The sequence below is a fragment of the Scyliorhinus canicula genome, chromosome 9 (genome assembly GCF_902713615.1).
Source record: "Scyliorhinus canicula chromosome 9, sScyCan1.1, whole genome shotgun sequence".
Taxonomy (NCBI): domain Eukaryota; kingdom Metazoa; phylum Chordata; class Chondrichthyes; order Carcharhiniformes; family Scyliorhinidae; genus Scyliorhinus; species Scyliorhinus canicula.
In genome coordinates, this window is record NC_052154.1 from 110,193,819 (window position 1) to 110,216,243 (window position 22,425).

Below are 22,425 nucleotides of genomic sequence, written 5' to 3' on the forward strand. Positions count from 1 at the left end.
TCGCTGCCCATTGGCACAGGCCGGTCATGTGCCTCTCGGCTGGTTGGTTGAGACTAGTCATGTGACTGCTCACCGATTGGTCGGGAGGCAAGTAGTCCCGCCTACGAGGCGGGGTGTAAGAACCTGTAGGACCCGGCAGTCAGCCTTTCTCTGTAAGTCGACTGCCGGGCACACAACTAGTCGATTAAAGCCTAAAGTTTGGACCTTCATCTCGACTCGTGTCCAATTGATGGTACATCACTGGAGAAAGCAGCGACTGACATGAGCGACCGGGTCACGGCCCTGGAGAGGTAGGTGACGAGACTGGGCACAACACAGGGGAGCCTGAAGGGCAGAGTAGACGACCAGGAAAACCGCTCGAGAAGGCAAAATGTCAGGATAGTGGGCCTGCCAGAGGGGATCGAGGGTAGAAAGCCCACAGCATACATGGCCGAGATGCTGGGCAACTTAGTGGGGAGGAAAACCTTTCCCAATGCACCAGAAATGAACAGAGCACATCGGTCGCTGCGCCCGAAGCCCAAGGCAGGAGACCAGCTGAGAGCAGTTATAGCTAAACTGCACCGGTACCAGGATAGGGAGACAATCCTGCGCTGGGCCAAGGAAAATAGAGCCTGCAAATGGGAAGGACACGCCATTAGAATTTATGAAGATATTGGGGCAGATCTAGCCAGGAGACGGGCAGAGTTCAATAGAACGAAAGCAGCTCTTCGCATGAGCAACGTGCGGTTTGGTATGCTGTACCCAGCGAAACTCTGGGTCACATACCAAGAAAGAGAATACTTCTTTACAGCCCCCGCTGAGGCAAACAAGTTTGTCGAGGAACACGGGCTGGAAAACCACCAGCGAGGGTAGGGATGAGGGGCCCCTGGCAAGGGGCAACAACACGCCGACCGGGGGGGGGGGGGGGGGGGGGGGGGGGTGGTGAGGCAATACCAGGCCCCCCCGCCCCCGCCACGGCAAGAGCACCCTGAACAAAGAGCAAACCACTGCCCGAGGGATCACTTCAGGTGGGAGGCCAGGCCCCAGCACGAGGGAACGAGAGTAGTGGAGAAGGAAGAGCAGGCGAGAGGGGTGCAGGGTAGGATGGGGAAGGGCAAGCAGAAAACCGCAGAGGCCAGGCAGGGGAGAAGCGAGACAGTAACTCCCGAGAGGGGGGCCGCCGTACTAGCAGGAAAGCTAGCGCCGTGGTCACGCAACAAAGCAGGGCCGCAGCGCACCCCCAAAAGGGGAGAAGGCGCCAGGCAGGGGATGGGGGTGGGGGGGGGGGGAGCCACCCATCAGAGTCAGGAGAGCAAACGGGTACAGGAACAGGGGAAAGAGGGACAAAGTAGGGGTACACGGGGGAGGAGGGAAAAGGGAGAGACCGGGGACGGGGGGCAAACAGGGAGCGAGAGACCGGGGAGGGGAAATGCAGGGACGAAGGGACAAAAGAGGCCAGAAAAGGAACAGGGCTACAAAGTGCCCCAACCAAGGGCTCGAAACAAGGAACCGCTGCAAGCACCCACCCAGTACGGTCTGTGGGCGAAGGGAGCCCCCAGCGTGCAGGGGACTACCCGCGTGGCGGACACACAGTGGGCGGCCATGTCGGGTGCCCCCAGGACAAAGGGAAACCCCGGAGCGCAGGGACCCGACCGCATGGAGAGAGCAGTGACTGCAGCCATCCTGGACGGCCCCCTAATATAGGGAAACCCCGGAGGGCAGGGGCGCGTCCACCAGGTAAGTATGGTTAATCCCACAGGAGCGAGGGGGCAGAAGCCCCCCACCAGGATAATCACCTGGAACATAAAAGGCCTCAACGGCCCAGTGAAGTGATCCAGAGTCCTCACTCACCAAAGTAATATGGGGGCAGACATAGTCTTCCTCCAAGAGACACACCTGAGAGAGCAGGACCGACTGCGGGTAAGAAAGGGCTGGGTGGGACAAACCTACCATTCCTGCTATGGGACAAGAGCCCGACATAAATTCCGCTACCTGGGGATCCAAATAGCCCATGACTGGAAAGGGATCCACAAATGGAACCTCACCAGTCTGACGGAGGAAGTAAAAAAGGACCTGCAAAGATGGAACACACCCCCGCTCTCCCTCGCGGGGAGAGTCCAGACGATCAAAATGAACGTACTGCCCAGGTTCCTCTTCCTGTTTAGATCCATTCCGATCTACATCCCCAAAGCCTTTTTCAAAGCGCTGGAAAAACTAATCATGGCGTTTGTATGGGGGGGGGGGAGGGGGGGGGGGGTTAAAAATGCTAGGATCCCAAAGAAGGTCCTACAAAAACAAAATCCAGGGGGGGGGGGGGGGGGGGGGGGGGCTAGCCCTCCCAAACCTACAATTCTACCACTGGGCGGCAACAGCCGAGCGAGTAAGGGGATGGATCCAGGAGCCAGAAGCCGAGTGGGTGCGTGCGGAGGAGGCCTCCTGCATGGGGACCTCCCTCCGGGCCCTCGCCACGGCAGCACTCCCATCCCCACCCAAAAAACACTCCAGCAGCCCAGTGGTGACAGCCACCCTCCAATCCTGGAACCAACTGCGGCAGCAATTTGGCCTGACCAAAATGTCGGACAAGGCTCCCATCTGCAACAACCATAGGTTCACACCAGCACTGACTGACGCCACCTTCAAAAGGTGGAGGCAGGATGGAGGGACATTGACAGTCAGGGACCTATACACGGACGGCAGGATCGCAACACTGGACGAACTGACAGAGAAATTTCAGCTAGCCAGGGGGAACGAGCCAAGGTATCTGCAGCTTAAAAACTTCCTACGAAAGAAGACAAGGACGTACCCACAACCGCCACGAAAGACACTACTGGAAGAACTACTGGACGCAAGCATACTAGACAAAGGAAACTGTAGTGACATGTATGACCGACTGGTAGAAAGGGCCGACACCGTACTGGACGCAACAAGAAAGAAATGGGAGGATGACCTGGGGATTGAGATAGGGTGGGGACTCTGGAGCGAAGCACTGCATAGGGTCAACTCCACCACCACGCGCGCAAGGCTCAGCTGACGCAGCTAAAAGTGGTACATAGAGCCCACTTAACGAGAAACCGTATGAGCAGGTTCTTCCCGGAGGGGAGGATAGATGTGAACGGTGCCAAGCAGGCCCGGCCAACCACGCCCACATGTTCTGGTCTTGCCCCAAACTTTTGGAGTACAGGACAGCCTTCTTTGAGGCAATGTCCAAAGTGGTGGGGGTGAGGGGGGAGCCATGCCCGAAAGTGGCAGTCTTCGGGGTCTCGGACAAGCCAGATCTATTCCTGGGACGGGCGGACGCCCTTGCCTTTGCCTCCCTGATCGCCCGCCGTAGAATTCTGTTTGGCTGGCGGTCAGCAACACCACGCAGAGCTGCAGACTGGCTGTCCGACCTCTCGGAATCTCTCCAAATGGAGAAAATCAAATTCGCCATCCGAGGGTCAGACGACGGCTTCCACAGAACGTGGGAGCCATTCACGCGACTGTTCCAGGACCTGTTTGTGGCCAACGAACAAGAGGAAGGATAGCCAGGTAGCCAAGAATCAGGGGAAAGTAGCCAAGGCATGAAAGGGAGAGATAGACCGGGAGCTAAACCTGAGGAAAGAAAGGCGAACCGTGGAGGGGGGGGGGGGGGGGAAACAAGAGAGGAGAACCAGTGAGGTGGGGGGATTGGGGGGGGGGGGGGGTGGCAGGGAAATGGGAGCCGGAAGGAAGGAATGGGATACCAAAACGAGCATGACATCTCTAGGAGCGGGGAACGAGGAAAATAAAGACGTAAAGACGGAGGACGGGAGGAGCAGCAGAAGCGGAGGCGAGTGCGAGACGGCAGCGAGATCCATCCGGGAGAAGCAGGCGGCAACAACACGAAACACAGCCAAGTATCGCACACTGTAATTATCTCCCCGGCACCCCAATGTATATTTGCCTCCCCAATACCCCCCCCCCCCGAAAACAGTCGCCTACTTACGTGTTGTAAATAATTTTGCCAGGTGTACAGAGCTGCCGCTGTCGAGCTGGTGCACAATACCCCACCAGTTATTCTATTTCATTTTTTATTGTTTTTTTTTACTATGTACTATTTACTTCTCCTTGGTATGTTTGGGTGTGCCCTTCTCTTCTTTATATGTGTATATATATATATATGTTTCTTATCCTGTGTACATAACGGTAATTATACCTTGTTCAAAAACCCAATAAAAAAACATTTATAAAAAAAAATGATTAATAGACTGATTGTGATGGGCTTACTATACTGATCTGCCTGGGGGACAGGCGCAGGTCTGACGTCGAGCTGTGAGGAACCAAAGGTGGAAGTGAAGGGCTCTTATAGTATTCTGATTTGTAATGTGGATCTTGTGCAGGTGGAGTCCTATCTCCTTTATTTGATAAAGCTACAGCTACAAGGAATTAGGAGGGAAAGGAGGGAATGAAAAAAGGTTACAGATGTGGGTCATCCACTTACCCAATTTCAAATTCTAATGGAGTGCCAATGTCCAGCATCTCCTGATGTCCCGCATTAGAGTTTCTTAGCTGGATCTTTAATTAAATGCTCTATGCTCTGATTTGGCAAGTAATAAACCTTCATAATCTTTCCTCCTGATTCTTCATAGCTTACCCTTTCCACTGGCTAGCATGAAGCTGCCGATGATTTTGTGGCTGATTCAGTAAGCTTGGGTAGTGATCCAGGGGTCAAGTCCTCTGAAACTGGCCCTCCAGAGCTGGCAGTGGGAGGGTATGCCCTTGGAAGAGCAGGTGGCTGCCTGCTCCACTTTGGTGGCAGGAGAGACACCTTTCCACCTATGCTTTGCTGTTTGCCTTTCTGTGGGGAGTTAACCAGGCACACTGACCAATAGTGGGGAGAAGAGGGATTTCTACACAAAAGACTGGGGTGAGAGGAGCAGAGCATTCAGAGGGGAGGGTTGTAGCAATGGAGAAGGTTGCGCAGATAGAGCAGAGCCAGGGTGGAAAAGTGAGAATTTTAAATATGGACCTGGTGTGGGATAAGACACATGTAGCATAATTTTAATTAAGCTGACGTTTTGTGGGGCGGAAGTCCAAAGCATTGGGAAATTTGCCAAATTACCAAAGCCTAGCTGAATGAGGACTTCAGTAGATGGACTGAGACAGGGCCAAGGGGGGGGGGGGGGGGGGGGGGCAACATTACAGAAGTAGAGGTTGGCCATGTTTCTAATGGAGAGGATGTGAGATACGGAATTCAGCTCAGGGTCAAAATATGAAAGATGACATTGTGAACAGTTGATCTCTCACCTGACATTGAGAGGGAGGTGAAATCATTGACAACACTGTGTAGAAACCAAAATCAATGACATCAGTCTTCACAAGGTTCTGCTGAAGGAAATGCTCTGTCGTTCATTAAAATAACCTTAACACAAGGGGGTTAAATTATTATTTTGTTTTGATTTAGAGTAGGCCATGGATAGGTTGGAGACTTGGGCAGAGAAATGGCAAATGGAGTTTAATCTGGACAAATGTGAGACATTGCATTTTGGTAGGTCTAATGTAGAGGGGAAATACACCGCAAGTGGCAAAAATCTTAGGAATATGGAAAGTCAGAGAGATCTGGGCATACTGGTCCACAGATCTTTGAAAGTGGCAACATAAGTGGACAAGGTAAAAGAAAGCATATGGGATGCTTGCCTTCATTGGAGGGCATCGAGTATAAAAACTGGCAAGTCATGCTACAGTTGCAAAGAACCGTAATAAGGCCACACTTGGAATATTGCGCACAATTCTGGTCGCCACACTACCACAAGGATGTGGAGGCTTTAGAGAGGGTGCAGAGGAGGTTTACCAGGATGTTGCTTGATCTGGAGGCTGTTAGCTATGTGGAGAGGCTGAATAGACTCGGACTGTTTTCATTAGAACGATGGAGGTTGAGGGGTGACCTGATAGAGGTCTACAAGATTATGAGGGACAGGCACTCTTCCCAGGGTGGAGGGGTCAGTCACTAGGGGGCATAGGTTTAAGGTCCATGGAGTAATGTTTGAAGGAGATGTGCGAGGCAGGTTTTTTACACAGAGGGTCGTGAGTGCCTGGAACGCGTTGCCTTGGCAGTGCCAACCTGGCAGTGCCCCTCACAGGTGGTAGTGCCAGGGTGCCAGGCTGGGAGTGCCAGGGTGCCTAGGTAACACCATCAGTGCCAGGGTACCACTTTGTCCAAAGAGAATGCACGGGTGGCACGGTAGCACCCAGTTGATAGCACAGTTGCATCACAGCGCCAGGGACCCGGGTTTGATTTCTGGCTTGGGTCACCATCTGTGCAAAGTCTGCACATTCTCCCCATGTTTGCGTGGGTTTCCTCTGGGTGCACCGGTTTCCTCCCTCAAGTCCCGAAAGACAAGCTTGTTAGGTGAATTGGACTTTCTGAATTCTCCCTCTGCGTACCTGAACAGCCTCCGGAGTGTGGCGACTAGGGGCTTTTCACAGAAACTTCATTGCAGAGTTAATTTAAGTCTACTTGTGACAATACAGAATCTTATTATTATTACCTGTGGGCCTCTGATCTCCTGGGAGACCCCAATGAGTACCAGTCCGTCTGGTCCCTGATTGTGGAGAACAGTATTGAATGGCGTCGCCCGAGGCAAAGGAGACAGATCCAATGTCTTGGGTACCTGGGGAATCTGCACATAATGTGAGACTAGCTGTCTCGCTTTAATATGCAGATTTGCTAAAAAGTGATCCTGCCCAGAATGGGTGGGACTTAGATCACAACATCTCGCGAGATCGCATTAGATATCGCAAGCCAAGTAGATCCCGGGAGCGGGGTCTCCTAGCTTCTATCGGCCATGCTGTGCTGTGGTGAGCTGTCTTTCGGGTGCAGCCTGGCCGTAAAATCACGCCCAGGGTAGGTAGAACATGGACATCTACCTAACAATGTGGAAAATTGCCCAGTTATGTTCTGTCCACAAGAAGCAGACAATTCCAATCTGCCAATAACCACCTCATCGATCTACTCTCAGTCATCAGCAAAATGACAGAAAGTGTTGTAGCCAGGACTACCAAATGTCACTATCTCTCAAACACTCTGCTCACTGATGCTCAGCTTGGATTCTGCTAGGGTGACTTGGCCTCATTACAATCTTGGACCGAACATGGACCAAAATCCAGAGCTGAGGTGAAAATGACTGCCTCTGACATTAAAGCAAAATTTTACCAAATGTGGCATCAAGGAGACCTGAACTCATGGAAATCAGGGGCATAACTCCTCACTGGTTGAGACATATCCGGCACAAAGAAAGACGTTTGACATTGTTGGTGTCAATCATCTCAGTTCCAAGGCATGGTTGCAGGAGTGCCTCAGGGTAGTGTCCTTGACCCAGCCACCTTTAACTGCTTCATCAATTACCTTCCCTCCATCAGCCATGATCGTGATAAATGGCAGAACAGGCTCAAAGGGCCTCCTGCTCCTATCTTCTATGTAAAAGGTCAGAAGTTCATTGATGATTGCAGTTTTCTGTACCGCTTTCAACTCCTCACGTACTAAATTATCCATTATCCACATATTGTACATTATCCTGGAGCAGGGGGGCAGTGAATAGTCAAACAGCTCACAGAAGACATGTCTAGGTTTGATACGATGGTAAGTGCTCTTGAAAAATACTTTGGTTCAAAGCAAAGTATGATGATGGAATGATATATATGACACCAGAGAAGACAGGAAAATGGGAGGCCCATAAAACCATATGTGGCAGCTTTGTGGCAGTTGGCTCCACTGTGACTTTTGGCGCTGCAGGGACCAGAGAGCTGCCAGCCAATCAGATCGGGACGGGAAACTCTGCCATCTTAAAAATCCTGGCCATGGTTTCCTTGGAAAAATGAGCAAGAGAGAATGTGAAATTCAGCTCTGTCCCAAACCCCTGTCTATTTAACTTCCCTTCTCCTGAGAGGAAACTGTTTCTTCAGCTACATGTTGCAAGAACTAAAAACAGTGCAATTGGAGAAATAACAACAGGGAAAGAACAAACAATGAATTGCATACTTCAAACTGAGCACCCAATAAACATTTATTAGATTTTTCTGTAAATTTATAGAACACCAAAAATACAGCACAAAGTGTCATTTTGTGTCACTTTCCTTCAATTATACAAAGGATGCAAGTTTGTACATGAGGGCTCCAACAGCAATTTGACAAAGTACAACAGTATACAAAAGATCAGAAAATCTTCCATATAAAATGGTGAAAATAGAGATGGTTATCTGCATGTGGGTCTTGACAAAGGAAGTCAGCTATAACCATGTGTGTAACTCGCAATCTCATTCAGTGCTCTCATTTAGTCCCACTCTGCCATACTGACCATTTCTGCAGGCAGAAAATGAAATGTAAAGCCATCTGGCCATCACAGTTGGCCAATGCTGAGACACTATAGTCACAGAAAATGGGAGTCCACTTACTGGTATTGGAGAAACATGGAGTTTGGAGATGAAGGAAGACTAGGAGCCGAAGGGATGGGTGAAGAGAAGGTGGAGGGTGGGAGAAGGGAAATTGGCAGGGATCGCGGAACTGAGATTCTGTGGGATGGTCCTGGAATATTGACGGAATCCATAAGACGTAAGAGTTGAAGTTGGCCATTCGGCCCATCAAGTCTGCTCTGTCATTCAATGAGATCATGACTGATCTGATATGATCATCCTAAACTCTACTTTCCCGCCTTATCCCCATAATCCTTACTGATTACAAATCTGTCTGTCTCAGCCTTGAACATACTTAACGACCCAGCCTCTACAGTTCTCTGCAGTGAAGAATTCCACAGATTCACTACCCTTTGAATGAAGAAATTCCTCCTCATCTTAAATGGATGACTAGTTACTCTGAGATCATGCCCTCTGGTCCTAGACTCTCCCACAAGAGGAAACGTCCTCTCAGCATCTACCCTGCCAAGCTCCTTGAGAATCCGATATGTCTCAATCAGGTTGCCTCTCATTCTTCTAAACTCCAATGAGCACAGGCCCATTAGAAGATGATGTAAATTGTGTTGCAGTGGAGATTTTTATTGGATGTGCCTTTTAGAAAGTGCATTAGCCAACTTCTGGTCTTTACTGCATTTGCCCCTAAATAGGGTGGATTACTCTTTTATTGTCACACTGATTATCATCATATTTGCCCCTCAGAGAATATTTACTGCAGCACTGTTTATTGCCATATTTACCTCTGAGATGGAGTTCATTATAACAATGATGTTATCCTTCAGGGTATTTATTGGAATACTGATATTACAAGATTCATCTCCCAATGAGTGTTTTTGGCAATACTGAGAGAACTGTCAAAATGGTAGATTACAGGAAAGATGTTACTAAAATCTTGTTTATTGCAATATTGGCTGCTCTGTCCACCGACTGTATTCACCCAGAGAAGGTGGATTACTCGTCCTACTTTTGATTTTGATACTTTTTAGCGAGTGGATCCTTTTTTCTGAATTTACCCATCAGAGGGTGAATTAATCCCACTCTGATTTTGATATTTTTATCCCTAAGTTTGGGAAATGAATCTAGTCCTGATGTTTCTGCTCATGCTGATCATTGTGTGTGGGCTACACACTGATCAGCACATCAGTGATTGCTTCCATTGTGTTTTTAGCTGATGGGAAATCCTATGCGCTGTGCTTAAGGTAGGATCAGAATTGCACTGGTACCTAATAGTCCTTTATTGTAGAATAGAGCAATCCAATAGACGTCTAAATGACACAATAGAGAATGGTTTACACACATGGGTAGAATCCAAGATTGGCTATCCAAAAGAAAATCACTCCATGGTCAGGAGGTGTGATCCCAGGCACTGTGATTGATTCAATGGAAAGCGAAGGACATTAAGTCTTCTAATTATTTGAATGGGATGAGTTACATGTTACACTTAGAGCTGACGTCCTCTGAAAGTACCACGCTTGCTGTTTAAAGTATTACCATGTCACTTATGTACACAACATTCACCATGGTTACGTACCACTGTAAAGTTACGATTTACCCGGCTGTCCCACACAACCAAGCTGGCTGCACACAAACACACACCAGTAAATCAGGTTTGATTTGCAAACAAAACAGCAAAGTATTTACACTGCAACAGCCATAAAGGAAAAATATGACAACTGCAAGGAAAAGATGCCCACCTGACCTTCTCCCTACAGAAATATCTCCAGCAAGGGCAGTTTACGTCTCACAGGGGACAAAATTCATCAGGACATGTTAACCCTCTTCCCCCTATCAGAACTCTTACTGTGCTTATACTGACCTGAAATAGAAAACTTACATTTGCACAGAACTCATCATAACCACTGGACATCTCAAAGCACTTACCAGCTAATGAAGTACTTTCGAAGTGCAGTCATTGTTACAACGTTGCGTATCGGGGAGGCTTGAAACTGTTTATCCTGCAGCTATTGGTCTGAGCTGGGATTGGGGAGGCTGGAGCCTGTCTCTCCTGCAGCTACTGGTCTGAGCTGGGTTCAGAGGGGAGCCTGGAGCCTGTCTCTCCTGCAGCTACTGGTCTGAGCTGGGTTCAGCGGAACCTGGAGCCTGTCTGTCCTGCAGCTACTGGTCTGAGCTGGGTACAGCGGAACCTGGAGCCTGTCTGTCCTGCAGTTACTGGTCTAAGCTGGGTTCAGCGGAACCTGGAGCCTGTCTCTCCTGCAGCTACTGGTCTGAGCTGGGTTCAGCAGAACCTGGAGCCTGTCTGTCCTGCAGTTACTGGTCTGAGCTGGTTTCAGAGGGTAGCCTGGAGCCTGTCTCTCCTGCAGATACTGGTCTGAGCTGGGTTCAGCAGAACCTGGAGCCAGTCTGTCCAGCAACCACTGGTCTGAATTGAGTTTGGAGGAGCCTGAAGTCTGTCTGTCCTGCTGTGAGCAAGGTAACTGTAACACACGAGTGCCCAGCATGTCTCTCCCCACTTTAAGTGTTAACTCTTCAAACGCTGGCCATGTCTTGAGCGACCAAACTCATCTCAAAGAAGAAGCCTGGAGATAAACCACGCTGGGGTGGAAGTGGCGGGGTGGGGGTTATTCAAGTAAAACTGTCTCCATTAATAATTTCTCACCAACATTTCAGAGATGGTCGCTGAGCAGGGGTGGGTGCATAGCCAGATTGACCAACCAGCAGGGCTCACCCGTCACAGGGCAGAGAGGTTTGCTTTCGGGGTTGGAGGGGGGAGTGGGGGGGGGGGGGGGGGGGGGGGTGCTCGGGTGCACCCCACCGCCCCGGTGGATGTGTGGGAGAGAACTGGTGTTGGGTGGTTGGAGGTTGGGGGTTCCCTGATAAAACATTCAGGAACATATCCCACCATAGTCAGTGAACTTGGTTCTATGAAAACAGTTAAATCGGTGACCTGCCGATCCTGGGGTTCCCATGCTCCGGGAGAAGGGTTACCCCTAGTCTGGCACCAGATTGATGTTGCATTGCACCCCATGCAGCACCAAACAGAGTCAGATCGGGCCAAAGCCACCAGATTTATATGACGACATTAGTGAATTCTTCACTGTAGCGTAAAGCTGCTGCGTTAATGCCCCTTTTAACTGGGATACATCAGTGCATCAGTTTTGGGGCTAAACGGGATGGGTTGCTCTCCACTAACCACATAAAGTTATGAAGGGGATTGAAGAAAGAAAGAGACTTGGCCAACCTCCTTACAATAATTCTGAGTCACACCGTTCCACCTCCTTCAAGCTTGTCACAGCAGCAGAGAGGCACAAATCAACTTGGGGATGTGATCTGAGGAAATTTATCATTTTTTTTCTTTATTAATTTATGGGGATGTGGCATCACTGGCTAGGCCAGCATTTGTTGCCCATCCTAACTGCCCTTGATGAGGCGGTGATGAGCCACCTTTTTGAATCGCTGATGTCTATGTGGTGTAGGTGCAGCCACAGTGCTGTTAGGGAGGGTATTCCAGTGACTGAAGGAATGGTGATATATTTCCAAGTCAGGATGGTGTGAGACTTGGAGGGGAACAGAGTCAAACCTGAAGGAGCAATGGCAATGCTTTGCCGAGCCATCTCATTGCATCAACGTTGCTTATCGTGTCTAAAACATTTCCAAGTCCAAGTTTATTTTAAAGCAAATATTAGACTTGTATGTTGGTATGTACTGTCGACACAGGCTGTACATCGGAACTCCATTGCCACCCAGCACTGAGGCACCTTTCTGAGTTTTATCACTTACAGAGAGCACAAAGAAACCAATGCCTTTAGAACTGGCCACAACAATTATCAGTTTCTAGTTTATTTGGTGAAGAAAATTAGGGAAAGGCATATTCTACTTTCAAAGGTTATGGAATTGAAGGTTGTCATGGTAACTGAGGTAGCACTGTCCTGTTATCCAGGCATTTTGCTGTAGATTTGATTTTATAGGTAGAAACTCCCTGATCTTCTCTTTGTTAATTAAGGAAAAGTCAGGCCTACAAACCAAGGAGTGAGCCATGTGCACCTTAAACACTGAAGTGGAAGAACCTGCAGCTGGGGATTGAGATCGGCATGTTCACTCAACAAGGGCCAGGTCAGCATTCCAATCATTTGCAGCAAATCTTTCCAAACTTGTTCCTCTTTTCTAAAAGACAGTGAGACATCATTGTGGCCAGTGCTTCAGAGTGGATGGTTCCGAGTGCTACATGCCCCATCTTTACAGGGTGGTAATACCCTGCATCCAGGCTGCTACTGATCTCCAAATATTCTCCCTCCTGCCCCAAATGGGGGTATGAATGTATATCAACTAATCCCTGGCCAAGCTGCACCAATCACCCACCTGGAAGTTACCCCTAGCTGACAACGTCGTTCAAGACGAGATGGTGGGTGGCACGGGGTGTGTGGCAGCTGTGTCGCACCTGAACTGCCCATGTGGATGGTGGCACTTTTCAATTGCTGGATATGGAGGCCGCGTGAAGATAATGCCCGGCATGAGCTGGTGACCCTTTCTTTCTCCATCCCCTTGAGTCCTGGTCAGCAGTCATTCCAATCACCTTACAACCCCCACACGGACAGCTCTTCTGACTCCCCAGTGCACTGCATTTCTCAGTCAGTTATCGGTTTTTAATCACAAATATGAAAACAAACTCTACACCCGCGAAGTTTAGCTATCAAAAACTCTTTTAGGTATCTGGAAAGCTGATGTTAAGAGTTATGTAAGCATATAAAAGTTATGCCAAAAAGTAAGAACAATTAACACCCAGTGTTGCCCGATTGTTTCATAGTAATATGTGCACTACATTTCATGCAAGGTTTACATTAGACACAAGTGTACAAGACTTAATAACAGTCCACAGTAATACAACAGCTCAAGGAGACATTCTGTGAAAATAGAAAACCAGTTAACACCAAACAACAAAGATCCAACTGGACCCTTAAAAAGCCATTTGCTTCAAGGATTGATACCTGGAAACATATTCCATTGACTCATTCCATCTGTGAAATTTCTCAGCAGAGGGTTTTAGCACTGATTGTACAGATTGTAAAATGTTCTTCTTACCTGTCACATATGATGAACAATACTGTTTAAAAAAAAAATCACAACCCACCCCCAGCGCATGAGGGTACCTTTCAGTTAACCAGGACAGTGTGTGTTGGGTTATGTGATCCTTGCATTTATATTTGCCAAAGATTAGGGGATGACCTTCTAGACATACACCCTCTCTCACTGTTTCATATTTAAATAGCTCTCTGCCTTCTCCCAGGACGTAGGCAATTGTGTTGCACTGCAGTGAATTTTGTAAAAATTTCAACATAAGGTTGTGCTTGTCCATTGTGCTGAAGTGAAGAACAGTGTCTGAGGAAGGGATCATGCAGAGACAATTATTTAATGCTCTTTTAGCCAGTAGCAGGTGCAGGTGACCGATCGGCCCCAGCAGCAGTGGTCGTGTAGTTACAAGGGGTCAGGGGTCAAGTGGTACAGGGCAAAAGATTCACCTCTTTTACCAGCTTTTCGGACCTGGCAAGTTAAGTCATTCTTGAGCTGAACAGGATCACAGTGCTTCCAGTGTTCCAGTAGCAGGACGGCTTTGTTGATTCCAGCCAGGCTATGTAAATGAATATAGTATGAATTATCTATGATTTGAACAGGATATGTAATTAATATTGGTTCAGTAAAGGTTCTAGCACCAAAGAATTCTTAATCCTGGGTGATATTTGGGCTCATCTTAGAGCTTCCATCTCACTTGACAAATTTTGGGTGGTGCCCTGTTACTGAAACATCTTGCTGATATTCAAAGGTGCCTTTTAACCTCGGCAGCTCCCCCCTTCCACCACAGCCATTTGGCCACATGATTGGCCCTCATCAGCCTGGCTTCTGGGCTCTGTCCTTAGGATTATAGAGGTCATCGAGCATGGGAAGCATAATTGGGTCGAAATAGAAAAGAAACGTCAGGTGTAGAGGAAAGCTTTAGAAATATCCAAGTTAAGAACAACCTTTATGATTGCTCCCTCGGCTGGAATGTTTAATTCTATCCATCCCCCTCACCCCGGGTCCCTGAAATAGCCATGCTGGTGTAGAATATTCAAAAAAATATGTCCACATCTTTCTAACAAGCTGGATTTGAAATGGAAAGGGGAGACCTTCCATTCAAAATCTGCAGGGGTTGTCAGGTGGAACCGGACTGATACTGGGCTAGCACTGTTTGTAATGCCCCCCACCACCCCACTGACAAGCAGTCAACCAGGAGAGTGACTGTGCCGGTGAGGCCTTGGTCTGTGAGGTACCTCTGTGACCTTACTTGTTTAACGTCCCTGTTGGTCTTGCCTGTTAGCCTTGCATGTTGGTCAATGCTGATAGCTTGCTGCACATTTCCCAGAACATGCTGTGTAATTTGGGCACTACCCATCACACCATGTGACAAGTTCTGCTCAGAGGCCACTTCTGACTTCAAGGGAGGTGGGATGAGGGGAAGTACATGACATCATTGCTGGACTAATGCACTTGCGGATTTTACTAACGGCAGTAACGTGCATAAAGCCAGACCATGTCCCTGAGAATGGCCAATTCCAAGTAGTTAGGCCAAAAACTGTGCTTAATAGTAATACAACTTGGCAAAATCGAACACGGTAGATAGAGAGCTCAAAGCCCAGGATGTGCAGTCAAGGCGATACAATTAGCTTGCCCTGACATGTGAGCATGAACTGAACAACCCACACAATTCTCAATCGGGTCAAAGGCTGGGGGAATAATAGGGAAAAGGTTTTACAAACCGGAAGTGGATTGGCTGCAATTCTTGTGCTTCGATTGGTGGATTTGGTTTTACCAATGGGGCTGCACATTCACTCCCTCCTCTTTGTTACTTGACTGTTTGGAAATCTGAAAAGTACTACACAGTAACTGGTAAAACCCAAGCTAAATCCACTTCCCCAGCGCCAGTATTTACTATTCGGACCTTACGTTAACCATATTTAGATAAAAGAAAACACAAAATGGATTTTGATGTGTTATTGTTTTGTTGCCTGTCGGATGAATGATTTCAGCAGAGGTGAGTTTCGGAGGGAGGGGTGTGCTCATGGGTGATAGAACTGGGTGTCCCTCTCTCCTCAGCTCTCCTGCTTCCATGGCTCCTCCTCGACAATTGTGTAGTCGGCAGCTGTGCCATTCTTGGCCATGGTCACCTGGAAGTAATTAGGAGGGAAATCTAACTCAAGGGAGCAAGGCACTTGTGAAAGAAGAGAAATATAGGAATCAAGAGAGTGAGAATAAACTCAAGGTGCATACTGACACCCCATTACCTATTATGCATTCAACCAGCATTGGGGCCTGCAAGACTAGAAATGTCACAAAGAGGCCACAAACCTCCTCAGTACAAAACTTTAACCTTTGGGTAACAGTGCACCATTGTTGATAGTGGATCAGTCACACATCAAACATCTGTCTCAGTTTTTAGTTAGGAATAAAAATTGGGAATGATGTACAACAGGTGGTTAAATTCATTTCAACAATATCACACTATTGCCCAAACTCAAAATGATCCCTCATATGATAAGGTTATCTCTCTGTTAATCTTTACTTCAAAACTTAAAAAAAAAACTCATATCCACTTCTGTTTGTTAACCCCATGTTTTCCAATCCAGGCCTCTACTCACAGACACATATGTCAAACCTCTAATGATGCTCACCTATGTCCAGCATGAGGCAGTGGGGCCTACAACCCAGGCAGTACAGCCCTGTTGATTTCCCTTGCTTCCTTGGAAGTCACACCCTCTAGCTGGTGCAAGCAAGATGAAGAACAGGGCTAATTAAAATGAACCTTGCTCTCTCTCTCTCTTTCAAATTGTACCTGAAACTGTGAAGCATTTTCTTTGAGCATGTTTAAAATTCAAACACATAAATTTGACTATTTTGCCTAAATAAGGTTGGGCGCACACAAATTTCCAGCCCAAGGCAAAACAAAACTAATTTCATGAACTGATTTCAGTTCAGGCTTATGTTCCCTCAGGTCAGTTATAGCCATATATTGTCAAGACCAAATATACCAGGTCATATTCCTGTCCCAACTGTATAGTGATTGCTGCCTTAGTTTAATGTTTTCTGAAAATTAAGTGGCTTTTTGGTAAATTGTACATCTCTTCTATCTGAGCATGGTCAGCTAGGTAGGATTGATGTTCATGGAGACAGGAGGATTTGTGTGCTTCTGGTAGTATTGAAGTGTGCTAGTCACTGTTGAAGTGGTGAGACTACCATAAACCCAATGTTTGGAGGAGCATCATTCAGATATTGTTGATTGTTTGTATAAAAAGGTTTGGTTTCTTCAATAGTGTGTCAATTTTGATTCAATTGTGGGTAAATGGAGGACTGGAAGGTATTATATTAGGTGGTCTCCTTGTAAGCCAATTATATTTCTGAGGAAGTAAAGGACTGAAAATAGGCTGATTGGATCTTCTGAAAATCAAACTTCTTCCAGAGAAGGTGAAGTTAAATGTTTGTGTTCTCGAGGACTTGCTGCCTGAATGGAGTAGACTATTGCATTTATGTAGCACCTTTTATACTCAAGGCATCTCAAAATGCTGTACAGCATAGTAAGGTCCTACAAATAGCAATGACCAAATCATCTGCTTTAGTGTGATGGCTGAGGGATAAGTTTAAGATAAGACATTTGGGATTCCCCTGTTTTTTTTCAACAATTCTGTGTGATTTTTTAGTGTCACTTAAGTGGAAAATCAGGGCCTTGGTTTAACATCTCACTTGAAGGACAGCATCTCCGACCATGCAGCCCTCCCTCAGTACTGCACTGGTGTGTCGGCCTAGATTATGCACTTGTCTCTGGACTTGAATTTGAATTTATGACCTTCTGACTGAAGAGACAGCTGAACCACCACTCAGACTTTGACAAGAAGCAAAATCTTTAACTCAGAGTGTATTCAGCAGAGCAGTAATATTACAGCACAAGATGATCCAAATCCCATCTTGAGATTTGTCATCGGAATTAGCCTTATCAGGTTGGGTTATACATATTAATATCAATCTTCTATTTCAGGAGGGGGTGGGGTAGGATGTGTGGAACATACATCCTCTCAGTCACCATAAAATGGATTGCTTGCAAGGGCAAATTGAGCCGAAGTGGATTTGAGTTTTTTCTGTAAAATAAAAATGCTTTTTGTTCCTTTTGGCTGAATGTGAGGTTTAAAGTCTCATCCTGTTCCTCCTTCATGAAGCTCTGAAGCTCAGTCTAGTGAAGGAGATCTGGCAAAGACGCTGGAATGCTCAGCCCTCCCCCTCCTCGGCACGTGCAGAGGAACCCCAAGAAACAGAAACAGCAAAGATGTCACAGGGGAAAACATTCATCGGTACACAGAAAAAGACAATGATGAAATGAATAGACAAAGACAGGCTGAAGAAATACAACCATTTGCATTACAAACACATTAACTCAACAAATGCTCATGATGGACATAATCTTTGCAACAGCAGTGCCTATCCCCAAAACACCAGTCTGGTCAACAGGACTTCATTATGGACAGGAAGCAGAATCACTGGTTCTCATCTTTGTGTTTATGCTTGTCTCACACGCACTAAATATCGTGGGAGTCATTTTACGAATGAGATCCCTATTTGCACAGAGTGCTTGAGGGTTATACAGTTCTTATAGCTCAGCTTCAGTAATTTTGGTAAGTGCTTTAAAACTTTCCTCTGGACTTTCCTAATCATTCCTAACATGTCTGAATTTTACAATTGCACAATGGCCCAGAAAACATTCCAGATTACACCCGTATCGGTAGCAGTTGTTCCAGGTACCATCAGCGCGTGGTAGGATGTGAGATGACAATCTTTCACTTTCAGAACATAAGGGCGAAAGGTTTAATTAGGCCGCTGGTAGTGACATAAACGTAGTGATGAATTTTTCACCTTTTCTATTTGTAAAAAAGATAAAAACATGCGTTTTCACGAGAGCTCCAGCCGGCGAAAATCTTGCCACAAAAACAAGCAGCGGGATTCTCCATCGGTGGGATCCTCCATCCCGCTGGCAGCGCACCCATGCCCACGTGTTTCCCGATGGCTTGGGATGGCCCACATTGGGAAACCCCATTGGCCGCTGCCGGCAGGGGCACGCCATGCTGGGAAACGGGGAGAATCCCACTCAAGAGCTGTGATATTACTCCACCATCAAATAGGGTGGGAGAGGATTGTGGGTGGTGGGGGGGTTAGTGGGGGTATGGGTTAAAAGACTTAAAATGGGAAATGTAACCCAACGCAATGCACAAGCGTCAAAATCCTATTTATACAGTGGTGGATATCGGGATGCCTGCGAGAGGCGGGGCTCCTAAATAACAGTTGTAAATTGGGTTTCCACAGTACATGGGGACATTCCGAGTCCACAAGCTAAATGTCTTTCTCCATCATCCTGGGGATAAGGAGGCGCAGGAATATTCCTCTGGGCCCAGAATCTGACTGTGGCCTCTCTCATTGATCAGTAACACCTCCCCCTGAAACCCATGTCATCAATCCTCATACCCTCAATCTCAATCATTGACCTCCTTCACCTCGAATCACTGAGCCCGCTTGTCCCCAGTTATTGATTCTCACAAACTCCTGCTGCCCCAGATCACAGACCCTCCAGATAACCAAGCTCCCTGCCCTCATCATCTTAACCCGATCACTGAGACCCCCACCCAAGACCACAGACAATCTACCCCATTCACTACTGCCCCATCCCCAACCAATGACCCCTCCTCGTGCACTGAAATAATTACCCCCACAAGTGCTGGTTTTGATAACATATCCAAGCGTTGACCCCCTTGGTTGCTATTTATTGACTGGACCTCCAGCCACTGGTCAGGTTATCAACCTTCCAGGTGGTAGACTGAAAATGGGACAGTGTCTTGATGGTTGTCTTGGCTGGACATCACAACTTCTGATGGTCTCTTCAGCAATTTTCTCTGCCCCAGCACAGCAGGTATTGGGTTCTTGTTGCCCAGTGGGAATCAGCCCCCACCCCTGCCATCCCTCACAATCAGTGTTTCAAACAGGTTTGCACTACATCACTGCTGCTATACACCCAGTGTTTGTGCGGAATGAGTTACTACATCCGGCATGTTCACCAAGGAATTGATTACAAAGTGAGTTCAGACTCACGTTCCTCAAACTCTGAGTATTTAATGATGTTGAACCCAAACCCCATGTCAAGATGTGAAAATTAACTTCTTGCTGTCTCGAGTTGTTCTTTGGGTTTATCCTGAACACATCCATCTCCTATGTTTAAAAACCTTCCCCTTCCTTTCCATTCCAACGTTAAATAGAAATAAAATCTGTCAATCAGAATCCTACTGGGCATCCAGGGGACAACTTGAATTCTTTCTCTCCAAAATAACCATCAGGGTTCCAGGATGACAGACAGGAGTGATGCACCATCAATTACCACAAAGACGAGAATGGTGGGACAATCGAGGCTTTATTGAACAAGATGTTGTGCCTCCTGTAGCTGGAACCAGAATGGCTGCAGCGCTGGAGAGCACACACTTTTATATGCCGCCTGCTGGGCGGAGCCAGCAGGCAGGGATGTACTGTTGTACCTCTAAAATACGGGCAGTGCCGTAATGCATATAACATACCACTAGTGGTGACTACCACATTCACCCCTGTTAAAAACAAGGGTCTGGCAGGGGTGGTTGAAACATTACAAGTTAGGTCTGACGGGGGCCTTGACCCTCCTCTGTGATTGCCTCAGTCCTGGTGGTGATGTGGGCGCCGACTTAGTCAACTGCGACTCCGGGTAGCGTGTTGTCCTCGTCTTTGTCACCCCTGAGTGGAGCCAATGGGAGGACGGATCCTGCTGGTGTGGGGGCTGCGGTGAGGTTCGCTGGAGGGAGGGTGAGTGCGCAGGGGTGAATGAGGCAACCGGGGGGGGGGTGTCAGGTCGGGGGTCATGGATGGGGATCCAGCGGGTGCCAGGGCGGAGGGAGACTGTGGGCGGAACTCTCCGCTCCCGGGAAAAGTCGGGAGGGCCGTCGTGAACTCGGCCGAGTTTCGCGACGGCCTCGGAGGCCGCTACTCGCCCCCTATTCTCCCCTCCCGGCGGTACTAGAAGCGGCGCTCCGTAAATCTCAGCCGCGGGGGCGTTGCGCCGGGAATGACGCGGCCGGCGCGCCTAATGACGTCAGCCGCACATGCGCAGGTTGGCCGGCTCCAACCCGCGCATGCACGGCTGACGTCACGACGCTGACAGCTCGAACCCGTGGATGCGCGGTGCCGTCTTTCCCCTCAGCCGCCCCGCAAGACATGGCGGCTTGATCTTGCGGGGCGGCGGAGGGGAAATAGTGCGTCCGATTGAGACGGCGGCCAGACGATCAGTGGGCACCGATCACGGGCCTGTCCCCTCCCGAGCACAGTCGTGGTGCTCTTTCCCCCGTACTCCCCCCACAAGCCCCAAACGGGCATATCTCACCCGTTTCACGACGGCAGCGACCAGGTGTGGTTGCCGCCGTTGTGAAACGGTCGCAAACGGCAGGCCGCTCGGCCCATCCGGGTCGGAGAATCGCCGTTCACCGTGAAAACGGCGAGCGGCCATTCTTCCGAGCCCGGGGGGGGGGGGGCAGGGGGCGTGAATTTTGTCGGGGGGCCCTCCCGCGATTCTCTCACACCGTGTGGGGAGCGGAGAATCGTGCCCATGGTCCTGGCGCCCGTCGGAGAGTGCCACGTAGGCGTACTGCGGGTTTGCATGTAAGAGGTAGACTTCTTCGACCAAGGGGTCCCACTTATGGGTCCGCACATGCTTCTGGAGGAGGACGGGTCTAGGAACTGTCAGCCATGTTGGGAGCGAGACCCCGGAGGTGGACTTCCTGGGGAAGGCAAACAAACGTTTGTGAGGGGTCTCATTAGCCGCGTTGCAGAGGAGCGAGTGGAGTGCGTCGGGGAGGACCTCCTGCCAGCGGGAGACCGGGAGATTTTTAGACCGTAGGGGCAACAGGATGGCCTTCCAGACCTTCCCGTTCTCCCTCTCCACCTGCCCGTTTCCCCGGGGGTTGGACCTGGTCATCCTGCTCGAGGTGATGCCCTTGCTGAGCAGGAACAGACGCAGCTCATCGCTCATAAAACAGGATCCCCGATCGCTGTGGATGTGGGCGGGGAAATCGAACAGAGTGAAGACGCTATGAAGGGCTTTGATTACCATGGCAGAAGTCATTTCAGGGCATGGGATGGCGAAAGGGAACCAGGCGTACTCATCAACCACATTCAGGAAATACGTGTTACGATCGGTGGAGGGGAAGGGCCCTTTGATGTCTACGCTGAGGCATTCAAAGGGGCGGGAGGCCTTCACCAGGTGCGCTCTATCTGCCGGTAGAAGTACGGCTTGCAGTCTGCGCAGACTTGGCAGTCTCTGGTGACGGTCCTGACCTCCTCAATGGAGTAGGGCAGGTTGCAGGCCTTGATAAAATGGAAGAGCCGGGTGACCCCCGGGTGGCAGAGGTCATAGTGGAGAGCCCGGAGTCGGTCCACTTGTGCGCTGGAACATGGGATAGCGCATCAGGGAGCTCGTTGAGCTTCCCTGGTCGATACAAGATCTCATAATTATAGGTGGCGAGTGAAGTGTTAGCTAGTGTAGACTTGAGAGATGAACAAACACTTCCAACACTGACGAAGGTTCAACTCAATTTTATTAATTACTTCTAACTAACTAACACATGATGACTGTGGGTCTAAATGATGCGAACTTAAACTAGAGACCTAAGCCTTGTCCGAACCAGTTGATTCTCTCAGCACGTGGTGTGAGTCTGTGCTGGGCTGAATGAGTTCTTGTTACACTGAGAGGCAGCTCCCAGAATGAGCGTGAACCGTGGTGGCCTCTGCCTTTATAGTGTGTGTATTCTAACTGGTGATTGGCTGCGGTGTTTGTACATGTTAATTGGTCCCTGTGTGTGTCCATCAGTGTGTGTCTGCACCATGATATACTGGTGTATATTATGACATGCCCCCTTTTATAAAAATTGTTGATATAGGCATGTGATGATAAATAGTGTGGGTGTGTGGAGAATGTACCTAGCT

General features: G+C 48.6%; 1 protein-coding gene across 2 annotated transcripts in view; it reads right to left on the reverse strand.

Moving 5' to 3' along the window:
* Window positions 1-7,975: 7,975 nt before the first annotated feature.
* Window positions 7,976-22,425, reverse strand: part of LOC119971607 (excitatory amino acid transporter 2-like) — a 244,873-nt gene continuing 230,423 nt past the window's right edge. Inside the window, exon 12 of one of the 2 annotated variants that reach the window (XM_038807394.1) lies at window positions 7,976-15,560. In XM_038807394.1, the coding sequence (XP_038663322.1) occupies window positions 15,486-15,560 (75 nt within the window). In that variant the 3' untranslated portion in view covers window positions 7,976-15,485. The remainder of the gene's footprint in view (window positions 15,561-22,425) is intronic. The other variant, XM_038807395.1, reaches the window with a different exon arrangement.